Source organism: Notothenia coriiceps, unplaced genomic scaffold (genome assembly GCF_000735185.1).
Source record: "Notothenia coriiceps isolate Sejong01 unplaced genomic scaffold, NC01 NC01_scaffold00030483, whole genome shotgun sequence".
In the NCBI taxonomy this organism is placed as follows: domain Eukaryota; kingdom Metazoa; phylum Chordata; class Actinopteri; order Perciformes; family Nototheniidae; genus Notothenia; species Notothenia coriiceps.
Genome location: NW_011363184.1, coordinates 5,563 through 23,695, shown reverse-complemented (window position 1 = coordinate 23,695; position 18,133 = coordinate 5,563). Strand labels below are relative to the sequence as shown.

The window sequence follows — 18,133 nt, the reverse complement described above, 5'->3', positions numbered from 1 at the left end:
AAGCAAATACAGACAACACACAACGTAGTCTTTAGGTAGCAAAACACGGAGATATGCTTAGCTGTTATTCTGATCAAAAGTCCTGTTCAATGGCATTAAAACAAGAAAAAACGCGGCTGAAGGTTAATTCATAGGTTAATACAATTTGTCTGTCACTTTTATTGATAATGTCTGTCAAATTATTGATAATCCATAATTCAATTTTTATGCAAAAATCGGAGTAGAAAAATTAGCTGCTAATGGTAGCCACCAGAGGCTAGCGCAGCTCCCGGTTTTTCTACGCGTCAGTATCACTCCTTAGTTGGTAATCTGTGTGTGTATGTGGAACTTTCGCTCAATTCCATTGGTTCTGACGGTTAGAAAGAGATGTCAATCATCAAAATCGACCAAGGGGGGCCAGAGATATGGAAAATCCACCCAAATGACCCCAGAAGTGTTTTTTGTGTGCTAAATCTCTCTAAAAAGGTCAAATATCAATTGTTTTGCATCAATCTTGATACAGGGTACTTATTATATGTTGTACTTTGGATTCCTTAAGCTTTTAGTCTACCTTGTCATCATCCAAGGGTCGTTTTGTTCACTATAAGTAAAAAAGATTTTTTGGACGGACATTATAATTTACATTTTTTTAAATATGTTCAATCTGAATGTTCTTCAAAATAAAAAACATCTATATTGATTCTGACTTTTCTACATCCAACTCACAGGTTTATCATTACTTTGAGAAAAAATATTTATTTAAAATAATTTAACCCTTTTAGAAGGGACGATATAATCATTTGTTCTGGGAATGTCATTTTCGAGCCTGAGACCTGAAAAACAGGCTCAGTGCTTAACAGGTTAATACTCGATAACAACACTGCTTAGCAAAATAATGACTGTTGCTAAGGACGATCAAGGGAGAAAAGGAAAGAGGTTAAAAGACAGCACTGGATGTCAGAGAAATCAACAGAAGGCAGACAGGAAGTAAACACGGTATGGGTTCTAGCATTGCTTAAGGACTTGTAAGTGGAAAATAAACTTCAAACAGACTTACTCAGTTACAGTAAACCTTGATCAACAGTTGTTGTTGCAGCTCCAGACGCTAGTCACCACCATGTGGGATAATGTGCAACGAGGCGATCATCGATGCTTGTCGGGTTCCATGATCACCTTGTTGGGTGTTGTTTTTTCATTAGTGACCGTCTGGCTGCCTATTATCTCTTACTTATATATATATATCAAATGGTGCTGTTTATAAAACAAAAGGAAAAATGTTTGTACTACTACTAATCAATCAATCTACTAAGTGTGCATAATACATCACCATAAAGACTATGTTTGCAGGAACATTGACGTTCCCAGGCAACCAGCAGATAATTGAGGAAGTTATGAATCTTGGCTACAAAATATTCCAGTATATGAGCCATCATTAAAACTGTACCTTCACCTTATTTATGATTTGGATTTTGTACATATTTATACAAGGCAGATTTAAAATAAGCAGATTCAGTTTTGATTTGTTTTGCAGCCAGGATAGCTGTTTCATCTCTTCATGCTAAGATTAGCTAACTAGTTGCTGACTTTAGTGATATATTTACTGGACTGGACGAGAGTAATGATGATCTTCTCATCCAGCACTCAGCAAAAAAGCAAATAAGTCTATTTACCAAAATGTTCAACTATTACGTATAATTACTCACCTCAAAAATGGAAATCAGGTCATCAGTTAAAAATAAAAACATGTTTTTGGGGTATGCCTATTTTGACGATAAAATTCTATCTCTGCTGCTTTTTTTTTCTTTTTTCCCAGCATTACCATTGGCAAAGATGTACAGAATGTTGAACACATGTTGCCTAAAAGATGCCCAGTATGAGAAGTACATCTGAATTAGATGCCTGCCATCGAGGGGCTTAACAAGTTGCCCCCCCCCCCCCACAGAGAGTGTTTATAGGAAGTGCAGAGAAAACATCGTATTTCTGGATGTTTCCAGGCAAGATTTCTTTGATTTTGTTTTTGGCCTCGTTATCAGCTGGAAAGTACCTTGTGGTAGAGTATACCTCGATTAACTCAAAAGCACATTTTTCATATCTTGGAGCCTATAGGCTGTTTTTTTTTAAAGTTGTTGTCAATGGAGTCTAATCCTATTCTTGCATTCTGCTACTACGTCAATACTGTGCACTCCCACAATTCTTCATCCGAACAAATACCCCCAGTAATGATCTGCAAGATGCCGACCACAGCTCTCTAATCAGCAATCTTTTCACAGCCACACAACACCAAAATATTTTCAAAACACAGGGAATTGGTTTTCATCAGTCACTATATGACAAATCAAACACTAATTACAATATCTGCCAAAATGATATCAACAAATCATTTGTTCTGTTCGTATTACATTTTTTGAATGCCCTGGCATATTTTCCCATTGGCCCTCAGAGGAAATTCATCATATATGCATGTGTTGGAAACTAAATATATGGATATAAATTATGTTGGCAGCGTGCCTCCATGCCTGCCTGGAGTGGAGAAAAGCCTGAGTCATGTTTGGAAAGTGAATTATAGGAGATCATAAATCCTTATCTGGAGAACCTTTGACCAGTCTAACTTTCAACATAATCCGCACAGATGTGTAAACATGCTAATGGTTGATCACTCGGAGGAGGAATCAAATGTATTTACTTCACAACATGTCTGAGATAACAACCGACAGATGTGAGGGAATGACTGTTGGTAGATTATTGTTTTTTGATTTTCTCACACAGGAAAATAAAACACCTTTTTTATTGCTTAAACACGCTCACGCCAGCACTGCTTAATCCTGCCTTCCTGCTTTAACACATGCACATATGTCCCCCGGGTGCAGGTTAATTTACGCTCCTCGGCTCACAGTGAGCAAGATGGTGAAAAAAAATGTACGAGCAAGGGGAGAAGGAAAGAGGGGACAAGAAAAAGATAGACCAAAGGGGTTGATATCTCTGTAATAGCAGCACTGCCTTGACCCCTAACACCCACTGTCCCTCGGCAGTCAGCCTCTATTCTCCCAATCCTTTCACAACCCAAGAGCAGTATTTCAGAACTGACTGAGAATACATGTTTTATAAAAGAGTGATTCCTAATCGTTTTTTGGTTCCACGGACACTCACATCTTTTTGTCTCCTCTACAAAGAATGACATCAAGGCACCACTTGCACTAAAATCAAACCGATTTACCAGAAAGGTGAGAGTATTAAACAACGTTTTTTTTACTGCATTTATGTCCCAAATAATGACATAGGCTTCCCTATGATTGAGGTGTGTAATCCAGATAAAATCAATACTACTGTCAATACTGTCGAGCCAGGAGAGGACAGAAGAGAAGACAGCCAGAAAGCAAGATACGTAATGGAAAATATGTCAGCTCCTCTTGCATGCAGCTGCACATCCAATGAATTGTATGACATCAAAAGCACAATGCATGCAGAGAAGGGATATTTTTACCTCCAGTTGTCGATATTCTCACAACCCATCATTTCCTCCATCAATTGTCAATTTCTTTCTTTTAATTACAGTCATTATCACATAGAACGCCAATTACCCATACTGTTATGTTTTACACAAACAATGCATGATCATAATGGAAGGAATAATCAATAAAAAAGTAATTATGAAAATCAACATAGTTATCTTTGATAAACCAAGGCCTTCATTGGACCCGACACATTTTTACAGCTTTGAAAACAACAGTCCTGAGATTAGACTTGAATATAGTTAGTTTGTTTGGCGTTCATTCACCACAATGACCAAAACACAACTTTGTCCTCAATTACAAATGATCATTAAATAAGAGAAAAGAGGAACTCAGGTGGGGAGAATTAATTCATGCAAAAATATCTCTGGACAGGATGTCCTCCACTTCTTGGGGTATTTCTGCTTTTAGTTGCTGCACTAGTATGCCAAATGTACAGCAGTTTAGCTGGAGAATAGCATCATGTGAGAATAAGGTGCAACACTGTACCAACCAAGTTAGTAAACCAGAAGACTATCATCCCGACAACACACTCACACTTTGACTCAAAGATACACTTCCTATGCTTTACAAGCTACATGATAAAAAAACAAAACTAGCAAGTAAAAAGTGGCTTTGTTGGTTGGTATCTTCCAATTGCAATAAAGTTTGACATGGAATAAGGTCAGTCTTTCTACAGGTTTGCCTTCTACTGAAGCACAGGTCCAGTCATTGAGTTTGGATGGTAGGCAGCTAACCTGGCTGACCCCACCACTGCTCTGGTGTCAGTCAGAGTGATAATTAGCTACAAATATATCCCTCTGTTCCAGTCTTCTTCTTATGTGCACATAATTATATTGTACTATGCCCCCAAGTATTTCCTTCAGTGCTGCAGAATCTATCATCTCAAATTAGAGATGAAAGCACTTAATCTAGTGGAAAAAGCATTTTCCCCTCTGCTCGGCAATTGCACTTTGAGTCTCGTAAGGTGGACTTGGTAGCTCAGACCTCACATTCGATGGATCCTGAAATGGTGCACGTGCACGGCCTTGACTCATTCACCAGAGAGTCCATTGTCTCTGAGTTTGAATGGTAGCTCAGATAGTACTCTTGCAATTGAGAGTTAAGGTCCAGTTCCTGCTTATGGGCCTTTTTTCTGCGCTTATGGTTGACTGAGTGCTGCTGCAGCTGCCTCATGGTGTTGGGGTAGCGCCTCCACGACACATAAATAACCAGAAGGATCAATGCCACTGACAGGAACAGGGCTACGCTGCCTGCAATGATTTTATGGAAAGCCATATGTTCAAAGTGAAGCTCTGGGATAAACGACGTAGGGGTTTCAGGGGAGAAGGGTGATGTGGAGCTCATGTTTGTGGACTCTGTTGTCTTCCTGTCAGTCTCAGTAGGGAGAACAGGTGAAGGGGATAACCTCTGTACAGGTGACTCTGTACCATAATCTGTAACACCAGAGGGAGAGGGAGGATTTGTGATGTTCACAACTTGGGTGGAGGTCAGAAGGATTAGAGCGGTGGTTGAGAAAACATGTGAAATGTCCACACACGTTGAGTGATTCTTCACCACATCCACAACTCTCTCACCCTGCACAGATTTGGGACTGCTGCATATCATGCTGATGTCCTTGGCCTCTCTGATGTTCATGAGCCACCCCATGAGAGGGCAGATGCTCGGGCTGCAGTCCCAGGCGTTACCTGCCAGGCTGACGGTTGTTAGTGAGGTCCACGCTGCCACGGCTTGTACAGGCACGCTGCTGAGTTTGTTCGATTCAAGATTGAGTATTTGTAAGTTTGGCATACACTGGAAAACCGCCGGATCCAACATTTGGATTTCATTCCCCGACAGGTCCAATTTCTGTAGTTTGTGCCAGGTCCAAGGCACACCTTGATTGATGGATCGTATGCGGTTCCATTGCAAATAAAGGGCCTGGAGGTTAGTTAGACGTGGGAAAATGAAGAAATTAATCCTGGAAAATTGATTGTGCTCTAAATGAAGTTCCTTCAACTTAAACAGCCCTAAAAAGGTTGTGCGGATGAGGCTCCGCAAGCGATTGTAACCCAAGTCCAAAAACTCCAGGCTGCGGCACTCCATAAACGTACGAGTGACGATCTGTTTCAGGCCATTAGATCGAAGGTGGAGATGTTGTAGCTTTCGCAGACCATTAAAATGTCCTTGCTGCAGAGACTGCAGCTGATTGTAGGATAGGTCCAGGTTTCGAAGGTTTGGTATAGCGCTGAATGTGTTATTGTGAAGATCACTTATCTTGTTGGAGCTGAGGATGAGTTCTTTGAGCCTGCGCACACCATGAAATGTTAAAGCGTCTATATCTTTGATGGAGTTGTGGTCCAAATAAAGCCAGATAAGCTGATTGAGGTGAGCGAACTGGTACGGCAACAGAACCAACAGGCTGTTATAGCGCAGAGACAGACCCTGGCATCCCGTGGTGATGTTTTCTGGGATGCCTTGAAAGATGCCAGACTCGCAATAAACAATCTTCCCTTCGCAGCGACAACTCGCAGGGCACATCCTCTCCCCCTTGCTGAGCAGCAGCAAAACAGCTGCATGCAGAAGAAGCCACGATAACCTCCAGTCCAACATCACAGAACCTGTTGGGGGTAGAGTGGGGCCCAAGCAATCAACGGGGTGTTTAAAAAAATACGTTTAAAGACTTTTACATACGAAAATATGATAAATATATTCTTTAAAGAGGAAATCAGGGAGAAGCAGCTTGAGGTCTGATGTCTGAGACACCAGACCTGCTTCATGAAGAATTAATAAGAGGCAGATGTTAGCAAAGGTGAGGAAATGTGAAAATACAGAAAACCAATTGCAGGGGAAATTGAATTTCAATGTACATTTCTTTTTATTAAACAGTAGGACTCCTCTTTACTCTTTAAATGTCAGAAATCCAGTTTAGGAACTGTTAAAATGTGCAAGTATAATTGATCATAGCTGTCGTTTTGGCTACATGCAGCCTCAAAAGAGGGAAACTGTGTCAGTAAATGTGAAAAAAAGACTTACCCATCGTTAGGGGGGAAAGGAGTAATCCTCTGAAATAAAGAGCACATTAAACTGCTCTCACATGAGAAAACCGCCTTTCACGCAGCCTCAGAGTCGATCCACATACCGAGCATCACTTATGTCTACAAATTAGAGGAGAACATCAAATATATGCAAGTTTTTCCGCAGCGGTGTAAACCCCCTAATGTGTGTCTGAGGCGCGGAAACAAGACGCCCTCACTCGGGTCGGAGTTGGAGTCGCCTCTCGCTATAGTTCAGCCTGCTGTGTGCGCAATATCCCATTTGAGCGCCAACTAAACCTCAATTCATGCAGTCTCTCTCCGTCTCTCTCCGTCTCTCTCCCTCTCTCTCCCTCTCTCTCCCTCACTCTCCCCCCTCGCTCTCTCCCTCTCCTTCTGTCTTTTTCTCCCCTACTCCGATGCGTAGGCGTCCGTAAGCAGACATAAGCCTATCATAAACATACAGTATACCAACCAGGCATGTTCAGCTAGTATTTATTTTATACCTAAATTAGTTGTTGTAATTTTTTTCAGGAATTATGTATATTTTATTTAAATAAATATTCACAAAATACGAATAATGTAAAACAGGTTAAAATATATTTACCTTGCTCAATGGGGGATCTTTTACATCTAACATACATTTAAAAAGATAAAATATGGTTTGTTCATGATGATGAAATAATATTTCCTTGATCAAAATCAACCATTCATTCATTAGCACTCATTAAAAAAGAATCACAGGAAATAACAGGAAGCTGAGTAATGAGGATTTGGGGTCCCCATCAGCTGCTTGTTAAAATCATAATTATGTGAGGAATTAGGTGTGATGTTGACACACAGCATCCGACCACACACTCTCAGGCAGCAGAGAGTGTGTAGATAAACAGTTAACACCTCCTGGTGTGTAGGGATGCTGCTGAAGAGGTGGCAACAGGGAAATCGCTTATGAAAATGTTCAGTCAACAGAAAGGAAAAGAAAAACAGGATTTGAGTAGGAGGAGAGTGGGGGACACCTGTACTTCTGTGGTAATTTTCATACTCATTGTTCACACTTTTCTATTGCTGATTTGCACAGAAACTCATGGCTTTGGACACAACAGTGTGGAAACAACATTCTTGAGACTTTGAGTCTGAGTTGTAATGTGTGGTAACAGCAGCCCCTTGTGCACACAGACAGAAGTGCCCTGTTTCAAGAGCTGCTGAATGTAATTTACAAATACATACAGCAAAGAGAGAGAGAGAGAGAGAGAGAGAGAGAGAGAGAGAGAGAGAGCAATAAGCACACACACATGACTTGGGGTTATAAGAAACAAGCTAATGAACTCATATCGATGTTTGTCATGGAGTGTGGTAATATTCCTACTCAAACTGAATTGTCTCTAATGCCTGTGAATTGTGTTGAGAATAAATGTATTCATGAAATCAGCTCCATGAACTCCACAGCAGGGGTCCACAGTAAGATGTGCGAGCATTATCTATTCTGTGTGAAGATAATACCTCTCGAACTCCTAGTAACACCATTTTCAAATGAATTTCAAACAAAATCATCTCTTCAAAGGGCACACTTTCGCATCATATGTCATTCAAGAAATGTGCACCTGAAGAGGAGGGAAATGTTCTGCACAGTGACAATCAAGCCGCAGATTGAGGCTGAAAAACACTGGGAAAAGCCATTTGCATGATATTTTCTGGTATTATACAAATGTTCTGATAGGTATTTGTGTTTCCATCAGACAAGGAGCATAGCGTTCATTTGAGTGTTTGGAAAACCACTTCAAGACAGATATGATGTGATTGTCAGAAGATCCCCCGCCGCTCGTGCAAACACAGAAATCTCTGTCTCTCAAACTCAGGTGCTTCATTAACATTTTATTTGCACATAAAAGACAAACATAGTCGGAGTATTCTGTCCAGCATTTTGTCAACAAGCAACAGACATAACAATTCTGGTGGAGTTATTTAGTAAGGATGAATACATGATTAAAAACAATGCTGTACTCTATAGTAGATTTTTTGGAAGGAATGCACTTTAGTGATCTTGATTGGCGATCTTTAAGACTTATTACAGATTTGAATAACCGTACAAATACAAATATTTCACAAATTCCTTCGTGAATGAAGAATAATCGCTTTAAAAAGCAGCTGACTATTTTGTGTTGAACAAATACAAGTGGAAGTGCTGAGCATGTGATACTTTGAAGCATCATACGTGTGTAAACTTGTTTTAACCGCTGTGTGTGTGACTCAATACATGCCCTGCAGTGATTAAACATGCACTTAAGTACTCTGTAAACTGTGAAAGTGTATCAGGGCTCACTTTGGAGAAACAACCCGGATCCCTGCAGCCATTGTCACCTTAAAAAAAGGCTGTGCTTAATGGAGTGTGTACAGTTGTCCGTCATTGTATGTTGTGACTGTGCTGTTGTGTGAGCTGCTGTCTGTAGAGAGACGTCTCCCCTTGATGGACAGGGCCGATTTACATTTCCTCATTTCCTGTTTAAACACAAAGGGGTCTCTATGTGTCATTATGTTACAGTATTTTATTATTTAATTTGGTCTGTACTGTCGCCACCCTCTATATATAAACACCACAAAGGCAGATAAGTTGGTTTTGACACTTGAAAATTTAACATGAAAAATAAAAAGGTGCGTTAAAAAAACAGGTTGATGGCAGAGAAAGGAGGCTTTTATTAACAAAACTTTTAGGGAAAAGGAAACTTTGAGATATCCGTTAAAGTAAAATTAAGTTAAAACAATTTAAATAAAATAAAAAGTTTTCAGTTTTAGAGAAGAGCCATTATAGGCACAACTGGGAACACTTTTTGATCAATAAATCTCTTTGCGATGAATTATGAATGAGGAAATGTACAACTGAACTGCAAAAAACAACCTTTACATTTGTGATGCATGCAGGAGAGCGCTCATTTGGAGGGAACTATCAAGTGGCTGCTTGACGTAGGAATTAAATGCAGAAGCCCATTATCATCATCTCTATAATGCATCACCAGCTGATCCTCACAGGCTTCTTCGCAGAAAGGTATTTCCTTATTCATGAGAGCGCTATTCGAAAAGTTCAACCTGCTTTAACCTACTTTTATGTGTTTAACCTGGTTTCACTTTGATACTGTGTTGAACCTTTGCTAGATTAAACCTGTGTTTTACTTGGTTTACCTTTGTTTTACATGTGCTAGGTTTAACCTGGTTTTGTATAGCTGTGTTAACCTGTGCCAGATTTAACGTGTGTTCAACTTGGTTTACCTGTGTTCAAATTGGTTTACCTGTGTTTAAACTGTGTTTTAACCTGTCTTGCGCTTGGTCTAGGACATGTTTAACTTGGCTTGACCTCTGTTTAACCTGATACCTGATTTAACCAGGTTTACTTCAATGTGAGTTTGTCTTGAGAGAGGGGATGCTCTTCACACATGCATGCAATGAAACCGAATATGTATCCAAGTCGTCTGAACAACTTTTAGTTCTCCATCTTGAGAAAACTTAAAAACATTCCTCCTGCACTTGAGGTATTCTGACGCAGAGGGAGAACTTTTACGTGGATAAAAACCACACATAGAGACATCATCAGTGAATGATAAAGAAATGGCTTCATACAGACAGTAGGATCCCAGAGCAAAGTCAGTATGCAGCCCTTGGTATTTCAAATAACCAGTGTATGCAGTATTTTTCTTTTTTTACCCTCCCTCATTCAACTCTTCGAAGCAGCAGGGGATTAAGTGCCAGATGTTTTGGGACCAACCCTCTGTCTCCGAAATATTTACCTGCTGCTTGGACACTTTGTACGTGTTATTTGTGGGTAATTAAGGTAAGTTACACATTTAGGAGTCAGGGTCATGGTTAATAAACCGGCTTCCACATGGTTTTAAGTCTTTCTTTGTTATAATTAATTTACTATTTATACATTTCTTCACTCTTGTTTCAGTGAGAGTCATTATGCTGCAAAAAAGCAGGTCCTTCCCTTGCTCTATTATTCAGAGCTCAGTCAGTCACAGGCAGTCATTAAAGTTTCATAGGAAGCAATTTGGTTGCGGAGTTATTTGCAAAGTGAGGTGAGTGCATAAGGTGGCACCATACCTTTCCCGTTTACGGCTGGGGATTCCATGTTTTTCATGAGAAGAGAGCGGCATGCTGTTCTCTTGAGTGGAATTTTACTTGATGACGCCTGTGGGAACATTACAAAAGACGACAGTTGATCATCAAGGAGTCAGCGGGGCCACAAAACACAACACATTATATTTGAGGAATGTTTTGACAAGCAGTCAAATTCCAGCTGTAAGAACTATTAAACTTGGCAGAGCTTTAAAAAGTGAGTGATATTGCTTCTAATGTTGAAAGTTGACTGTTTCTAATTTAATTATTGATCCGTGCAGCTCTGCATTGCTCGCATATGCCGGAATCGCAAAAGACAGCCCAAAAAAACTGATGAAATGTAAAAGTGAAAGTGGGTCATGTCAGATTTGTTCGACAACACAAATAAGAATTGATACACAGAAAACAGGGAATACAAAAAAAAACTGTGCAAAGGATGATTGCACGAGAGCAACGTGCTGTGATTGTTAAGTGATTATGAATGGAGATAACTGGCAATTAATCAATTACAGATGTGACAATATTCAGACCAACAAGTATAACACTCGGAACAACAGACCTGGATTTTATAGTATATTCATACAAATATAGAACACTTTTAAATATACCACGGATATGTGCATTTCTGATTTAAATGGCAGAATTGAATCTAAGCAACAATAGGTTGAGACAATTTGAGATTATTTCTTGGTTATTTTTGATATATTTTCTGATTATATGTTAATTTTCTTCCCTTTTCTGTTTTTTTTATGTTATCGTTACATTCAGGGTTCTTTCTGGGAACGTTTATGGTATCTTGTAGAAATATCTACGCTGCTGTGCTCTTGAACATTTTTTGTATCTTATAATTTAATTGCAGTTATTTTTATTGTAAGTACTGTATGCTGCCTTTTATTAACTTTAATCGCGCTCTCGTGGGGTGTGTGACTTTTTGCTAATCAGCACCAGATGATTTAAGGTGCTTCTGAGGGCAATCAGGCACAAAAATAGTTCTGATTAAGCAACATGTGAAACATGTAGCTTTTAAAAATAAGTCAAGTACAAGTGTCATTGTGTCTGCTGGAACTGAAACTCCTTTGGACCTCAACAATAAATCGGAGGACACAATTCATGATCATTTACATGTGAAATAAATTGCTGTCTTGAAAGACGAGTGTGGGTATGTTTTTCTTTCAATTGTATGAAGAGGGGATGAGGGGTATCATAAACCACACACCCTCTATAGAGTTCATAAAATGCACTCTCTTGGAACAGAAAGGTTGGCCACATTCCCACATCCTCATCCCCACCTTATATGGGAAACACATTTAGCTGGTTTGATGACTGTTAGTAATACAATGTAAAGCTCAGAGCTGGGTTACAATTGAGAAGGTTGATTTATGGAAGAGCAAGTAAGGCTTACTAAAAGGTATATGAGTATAGCTGTGATATGACTCCACTTATTTTTGGCAAGTTTTAGCATTAGAAATACAAATATGTAACTTAAATTGTGGCAAAGCTTTGCAAGTACTTTTCTGCGTATAATCGTGACAAACTAAGAATGTCACAATTGTCACAAATCCTAACAGATAAGGAAAATCTGGTAAAATGTCACTTCTATTTTTTAGCAGTAATGCAGCTCAATGCTCTCTTTGAAATATGTTGTCTTCAGTTTAATTAATGTTTGGAAGGTATCTCTTCAAATGTTATATATCAGTTTTATCTTAATCTTTTGTACTCATCAGGCCACATTTATGTGAGTATCCTGAAGGACATTCTACATTCAAACCTGTGCGCTGTGTATGGTAATGCATTTGCGTATACTTCCAGTCACCTTGTTGTGTGTGAGTGGAAGAGAGTGTGTGTGTGTGTGTGTGTGTGTGTGTGTGTGTGTGTGTGTGTGTGTGTGTGTGTGTGTGTGTGTGTGTGTGTGTGTGTGTGTGTGTGTGTGTGTGTGTGTGTGTGTGTGTGTGTGTGTGTTTAAGGTACATGCCCCGTCCTTCAACTCCAGTTAGCGTATTGATCTAACAATGGAAATTAAATCTGTGACTGCCGCTGAAGTGCTAAATGGATCAGTTTTATTTTTGTTGCCACTGATTTCTTGTCAAAAACTGTCTTCACTATGAGCTCATCAATGTCCATCACCCGTAATTAGGCTACTCATTAAGTAGGAGTGCAGAGGGACCCATTAGAAGTGATGACTTTGACCCTGACTCACAGTCCCATTATGAGGTCTTAAGACCACCCTTTGTTTACACGTGACGCATTTCAGTGTCAATAACATGCGAAACGATGAGCTGGGAAGAAATACCAGCTGAGCTTTCGTAGCTTATTTTCTTGGCAAGGATTAAAAAAGGGCTTTCAAAACCAAATAAATGAGATAAAAATATACATGCTTTGCGACCCATCTGTGGTTTTCCTTTCTTTGTTAAACCCACAACTGCCAGTCAAAAGTTGTTGTTTTCATAGCATTTCTAATTAAATAACAAACAATGTGCTTATTGTTAATACATTGTCAGAGAATATGAGAAAGCAAAATAAGAAATGTGTTACAGTTGATTTAGCTTACGGTGTCGTACCTACCTGTAGATTTGTCTCGCTTATTACTCTGCCCTATGGCGACACAAATTTGGACTTAGCTCATATTTTCATTATAGTTTAGCTATGAAACACTAATTTAGAATCATATCAGCTGATACAACTCGAATCAACACTTTAACAGGTAAGATAATTATAAATATATACTGCTGATACAGCGTCAGGTGCATTTAGGGTATACAATTGTTGTGAATGCATTAAACCATAGGCATTTCAAACCACAACCGTAAACAATTGGACTTTATATCAATAACAAAAGTAGTTTAAGGAAAGTACATTTACTGTAATGTAATTCAATTCCTTCTTGAGGGACTTTTGTTTTATGTTACTTCTGTTTCACTACATTACAATGAACACAATTGCTTATTTTAGCCCCTGCTAGCATTTAGTTACTTGAAGGTTAAGTTGTGACAACAAATATAATGAACTTATGAAGAGTAATAAATTCTAATAAAGTATACCACCCAATAGTATTAAGGCAAACATTAAGGCAAGGCAAATGTATTTATAGCACACCAACAACAAGGCAGTGCTTGACACAAAACATTAAAAGCATCAGACAAAGTGAAAAAAGATACACACTATAAAAGGATGGTTAAAATAAATTGTGATGGTTGAAGAGCCTGTATGCTAGAAAATTAAAACAAGCTGAAATAAAATGAAACAGATAAATACAAGAATAAAAGCTATGTGCAGTGTAAGAAATCAATCATTTGATATAAGGGAGCCGCTGAAAAGACGTATGGACAACAAATGGACAATAACCATCGGCTGCATTCAAATTAAATGTTAATGCATTAGTAATTATATTCCAACAACATATTGTATTTATATAAACATTAAGACTTCATTTACAGCAGCATTAAGAAGGGCCATTCGGTATAGTGATTATACTCTTGCTTCAGTGGTCATGTGTGTAATCACAATTAAGATCACAAAAATGTAACGACCATCTTTCTTTCTATTTAAGCCTGAGATTACATTTAAGAAAATGCTCAGATAAAGGCTGTTCAGAGGCGTTTGACTGGCAGCTCCTCACTGAGCACACAGATTACCCCCCTCCTTTAATTGATATGCAGGCTCTGCTCACGAGGACAATGAGTTGTACTTTGGTGAGAGCTTCGGAGAGTCACACATTGACCAGGAGAGGGCATCTCAAGTCCTGAAAAGAGCAGCAGTGAGCTCAGTATAATCCTACACCAACATCATTCCTGTTGCTATACTACTGATTTATTCTTGATGCCACGTTCACTGGGTGAAATCCACAGCAGACTTCGCCTTATCCCCCACATCTCCATCTGGATACAACTTGGGTTTGGACTTGAGTTTATTCCTCTCTGATTTCTTCACTTGGTCGGGTTTCTGGTGTCTTACCTGGCACTTAACCTTAACAATTGGCGACTCTGTGTTCAAAATGTATCTAGCCTGCCAAAGCATGCGCTCAACAGTGTGATTCTCATGAGGCTATAACAAGCTTGAGTGCCACCCAAACGGATTTGAAAAGGTGGCAGGATGAAATATGCATCATCCAGCTGATGTTGTTCGGTAACGTAGGAAACTATAGACGGGGGTTGATGCGCACCTTTTGGAGCTACTCACATCTCCGACAGGTGTGCGGCTGTGCGCAAAGCGGATCTGACTGCGGTGCAAAGTGCTAATATTCTCCGGGCAGACAGTCGTCCTGGGTGCGTGTCCAACTGTTTGGACTAAACGCCGAGTGTATCTAACATGTGGACCTGGGACGCATGCAACAGAGAGCCCTAACCATGAGGAGGAGCCGACACCGCGCAAATATGGGTATGTACACCGTTCCGCAAGGTACTTGTGCATTTCAAAGTCGTTTTCCTAATTACAATTCACTTAAAGCCAATGTCGCTGGTGTCTTTGCCCCCTGTGGTGTATGAGTGATGACTGCAGGCTGGGGGATCGGATGGAGGTTTTTCTCTCAGCAACTATTTTACGGATACTGCCTGATGCATGTGGTTATCAATCTCCTTTCCAATGTTCAAGAGCATGACTTTGACTGTGCTAATGAATGTAAGTGTGTGTCTAGATGCAAATGAAGTAGGCTGCAAATAACCCCTCTGATAAAAAAATGAATATGGGTTAAAATGTTTGGTCCCCTGATTCAGATAACATTTTATTCAATTTATTCTCTTCTTGTTTGTGTATAATAGTTTTGATGTCTATTTATGAGTGCTCATACGTCTATCACTTCTCTGTGTGTCTGCAGGACTTCTCTTGCTATTCAGATGGCTTGTATTCACAGTGGTGGTGCCCGCCTGGCTGCTTGCTGCTCCAAGTGGCATCCGTGAGCGTCCCTGCCCCCAGAGCTGTAGATGTGATGGGAAAATAATATACTGTGAATCCAATGCCTTCCGTGACGTGCCAAACAATGTGTCTGTGAGCACCCAGGGCCTCTCCCTGCGTTACAACAGCCTGGTGAACCTCCGAACACACCAGTTTGCAGGCCTGAGTCAACTAGTGTGGCTCTACCTCGACCACAATTACATCAATGATGTGGACGGCCAGGCTTTCCATGGGATACGGAGGCTGAAAGAACTGATTCTCAGCTCAAATAAGATCACACTGCTCAAAAACAACACTTTTCATGATGTTCCGAATTTACGCAATCTAGACCTTTCCTATAATAAACTGCAGGTTCTCCAGCCTAATCAGTTTGTGGGTCTGCGAAAACTGCTCAGTTTACACTTAAGATCAAACTCCTTGAAAACTGTCCCCATGCGAGTTTTCCTTGACTGTCGCAACCTGGAGTTTCTTGATATTGGCTACAACAGGCTACGGAGCCTCACACGTAACGCCTTTGCAGGACTCCTTAAACTCATCGAGCTTCATCTGGAGCACAACCAGTTCTCAAAGATAAACTTTGCTCATTTCCCCCGCCTGACTAACCTGCGGGCGCTGTATTTGCAGTGGAACCGTATCAAAGTGCTGACCCAGGGCCTGCCGTGGATGTGGACCTCCTTGCAAAAGTTGGACGTCTCTGGGAATGAGCTCCAAGTGTTGGACCCAAGTACGTTTCAATGCCTTCCTAATCTGCAGACTCTTAACCTGGACTCCAACAAGCTGAGCAATGTGTCTCAGCAGGCAGTGGAGGCTTGGATCTCCCTCACCACGATCAGTCTGGCTGGTAATTTGTGGTACTGTAACCCAAATATATGTCCCCTAGCGGCCTGGCTCAAGGCCTTTAAGGGTAACAAGGAGACCACTATGATTTGTGCCGGCCCAAAGGAGGCCCAAGGAGAGAAAGTGACCGATGTGGTGGACACTTATAACATTTGCACAGCAACACCGGCCCCCGTCCCATTAACAACATCTCCCCTCACCTCTGCATTTCAACCTGAGCTGCTGCCTCTTCCCACAGAGTCTGTGGAGGATAAGACGCAGATCTGGAACAGGACAGCCTCCCCTACTCCCTCCGAGGCCTACCCCACCTTCTCTTTGCCAGACACTGAGTATGTTTCCTTCCACAAGATCATAGCTGGTAGTGTGGCACTCCTCTTATCCGTGGCTATAATTCTGCTGGTAATCTATGTCTCGTGGAGGCGCTATCCCAGCAGCTTAAAACAACTTCAGCAGCGCTCGGGAGTCAAAAAGCGCCAGAAAAATGCACGGGAGACCGAGCGATCCCTTAATTCACCACTGCAAGAGTACTATGTGGACTACAAGCCTTCACACTCAGAGACTATGGATGTGCTGGTTAATGGGACAGGACCTTACACATACACCATCTCAGGCTCCAGGGAATGCGAGGTATGACCGTTGCCCTCCAAAAATCCATTTCCACTGCGAGGCATGAGAGGTAAATTTTCTAACAATCTGTGGAGAAAAAACGTTATGTTTTCTCCTCTGCTCTTGTCTGTTTTGGGATAAGGAAGCAAAGGTCAGTGCATGGTGACTTGTTTTACAATATGCTGGGTTTGTTCAGTTCCATATGATTACCCAGCTGTTGTTCTGAATCATACAGTTTTGCTGCTAAAATATGATTCCCATTAGCTGAAACTGCAGAGCCAGCTCTTCTCCCTGGAGAACTTACAGTAAGATGCATTATGCACAAAGGAGACCCATCTTTTATTTTTGACATGAAACAGCCTATTGATGAATCTATGTATTATCAGCCAGCCTATTATTTATTCACAAATGGCTTGCTGTCCACACAGGAATGATAACAAATCAAGTCACTCTGCAGGTGGTCCTTTCCTCTCCTGTGTGTTTGCTGCAACAACTGTAGTGGCAAAAACACAAGTGGTGTGAAATTTGATATCTGTTTTTATTTGCTTAATATTTACAATCATACCAGCTGATCATATGTCTCCTTGTCTGTCTCAAGCAAGCATGTACTTAAGATTTTACTTAATCTACAAAATTAAAATAGTCACTGCAGGCTGGAGAACACTATGGCCTGCAGCCAAATAAAAGATAAATTATGCATTTGGGCTCGATTCCTGTCTGGCTTAAGTGTACTAATGCAGTTACAAACTTCAATATGCTGCTTTTGTTAATCTCAAAAATATAACGACAACATTCGGCATCACAAGTGAAACTTTTGTCCTAAAAGTTGAAATTGACAAAGCCAGACTCCTTCACACAGCAGACTCTGAACCACTGTGTGACAAGGAGGGATTAAGACAAAAAGCCTTGACAGAAGGACTAATCAATCTGCTCATGCTTAATTAGGCACTTTTTCGCCTGTGTAGTCTTTTTCGTCCCTTAATGCTATGCATCTGTCTTCCTCTGTCCAGTATCTTTTTTTTTTAATTGGCAGTATGGTTAAAGTGTGATTAACAGGACATGTTGTGTTGAGGGAAGAGATTGTGTCACTGGAATCCAAGTTGAACCTTTTGTCGGACTAACCCAACACGTTGTAAAGTCCAGAGGACATCTTTCTTCTTAGTTATTTCTGTCAGTGCAGCTCAGAGACACAGTTTT

General features: G+C 40.4%; 2 protein-coding genes across 2 annotated transcripts; one reads left to right on the top strand and one right to left on the bottom strand.

Annotated features, from left to right (window-relative positions):
- Positions 1-3,502: 3,502 nt before the first annotated feature.
- Positions 3,503-6,836, bottom strand: lrrtm4l2 (leucine rich repeat transmembrane neuronal 4 like 2). The gene is made up of 2 exons (XM_010787487.1): positions 6,504-6,836; positions 3,503-6,088 (listed from the first exon to the last, which is right to left on the bottom strand). The coding sequence occupies exons 1-2, from the start codon at positions 6,505-6,507 to the stop codon at positions 4,470-4,472; spliced, it is 1,623 nt and encodes a 540-aa protein (XP_010785789.1). The 5' UTR covers positions 6,508-6,836; the 3' UTR covers positions 3,503-4,469.
- Positions 6,837-14,468: 7,632 nt separating this feature from the next.
- LOC104959581 (leucine-rich repeat transmembrane neuronal protein 4) lies at positions 14,469-17,003 on the top strand. The gene is made up of 2 exons (XM_010787486.1): positions 14,469-14,980; positions 15,417-17,003. The coding sequence occupies exons 1-2, from the start codon at positions 14,929-14,931 to the stop codon at positions 16,961-16,963; spliced, it is 1,599 nt and encodes a 532-aa protein (XP_010785788.1). The 5' UTR covers positions 14,469-14,928; the 3' UTR covers positions 16,964-17,003.
- The last annotated feature ends 1,130 nt before the right edge of the window (positions 17,004-18,133 follow it).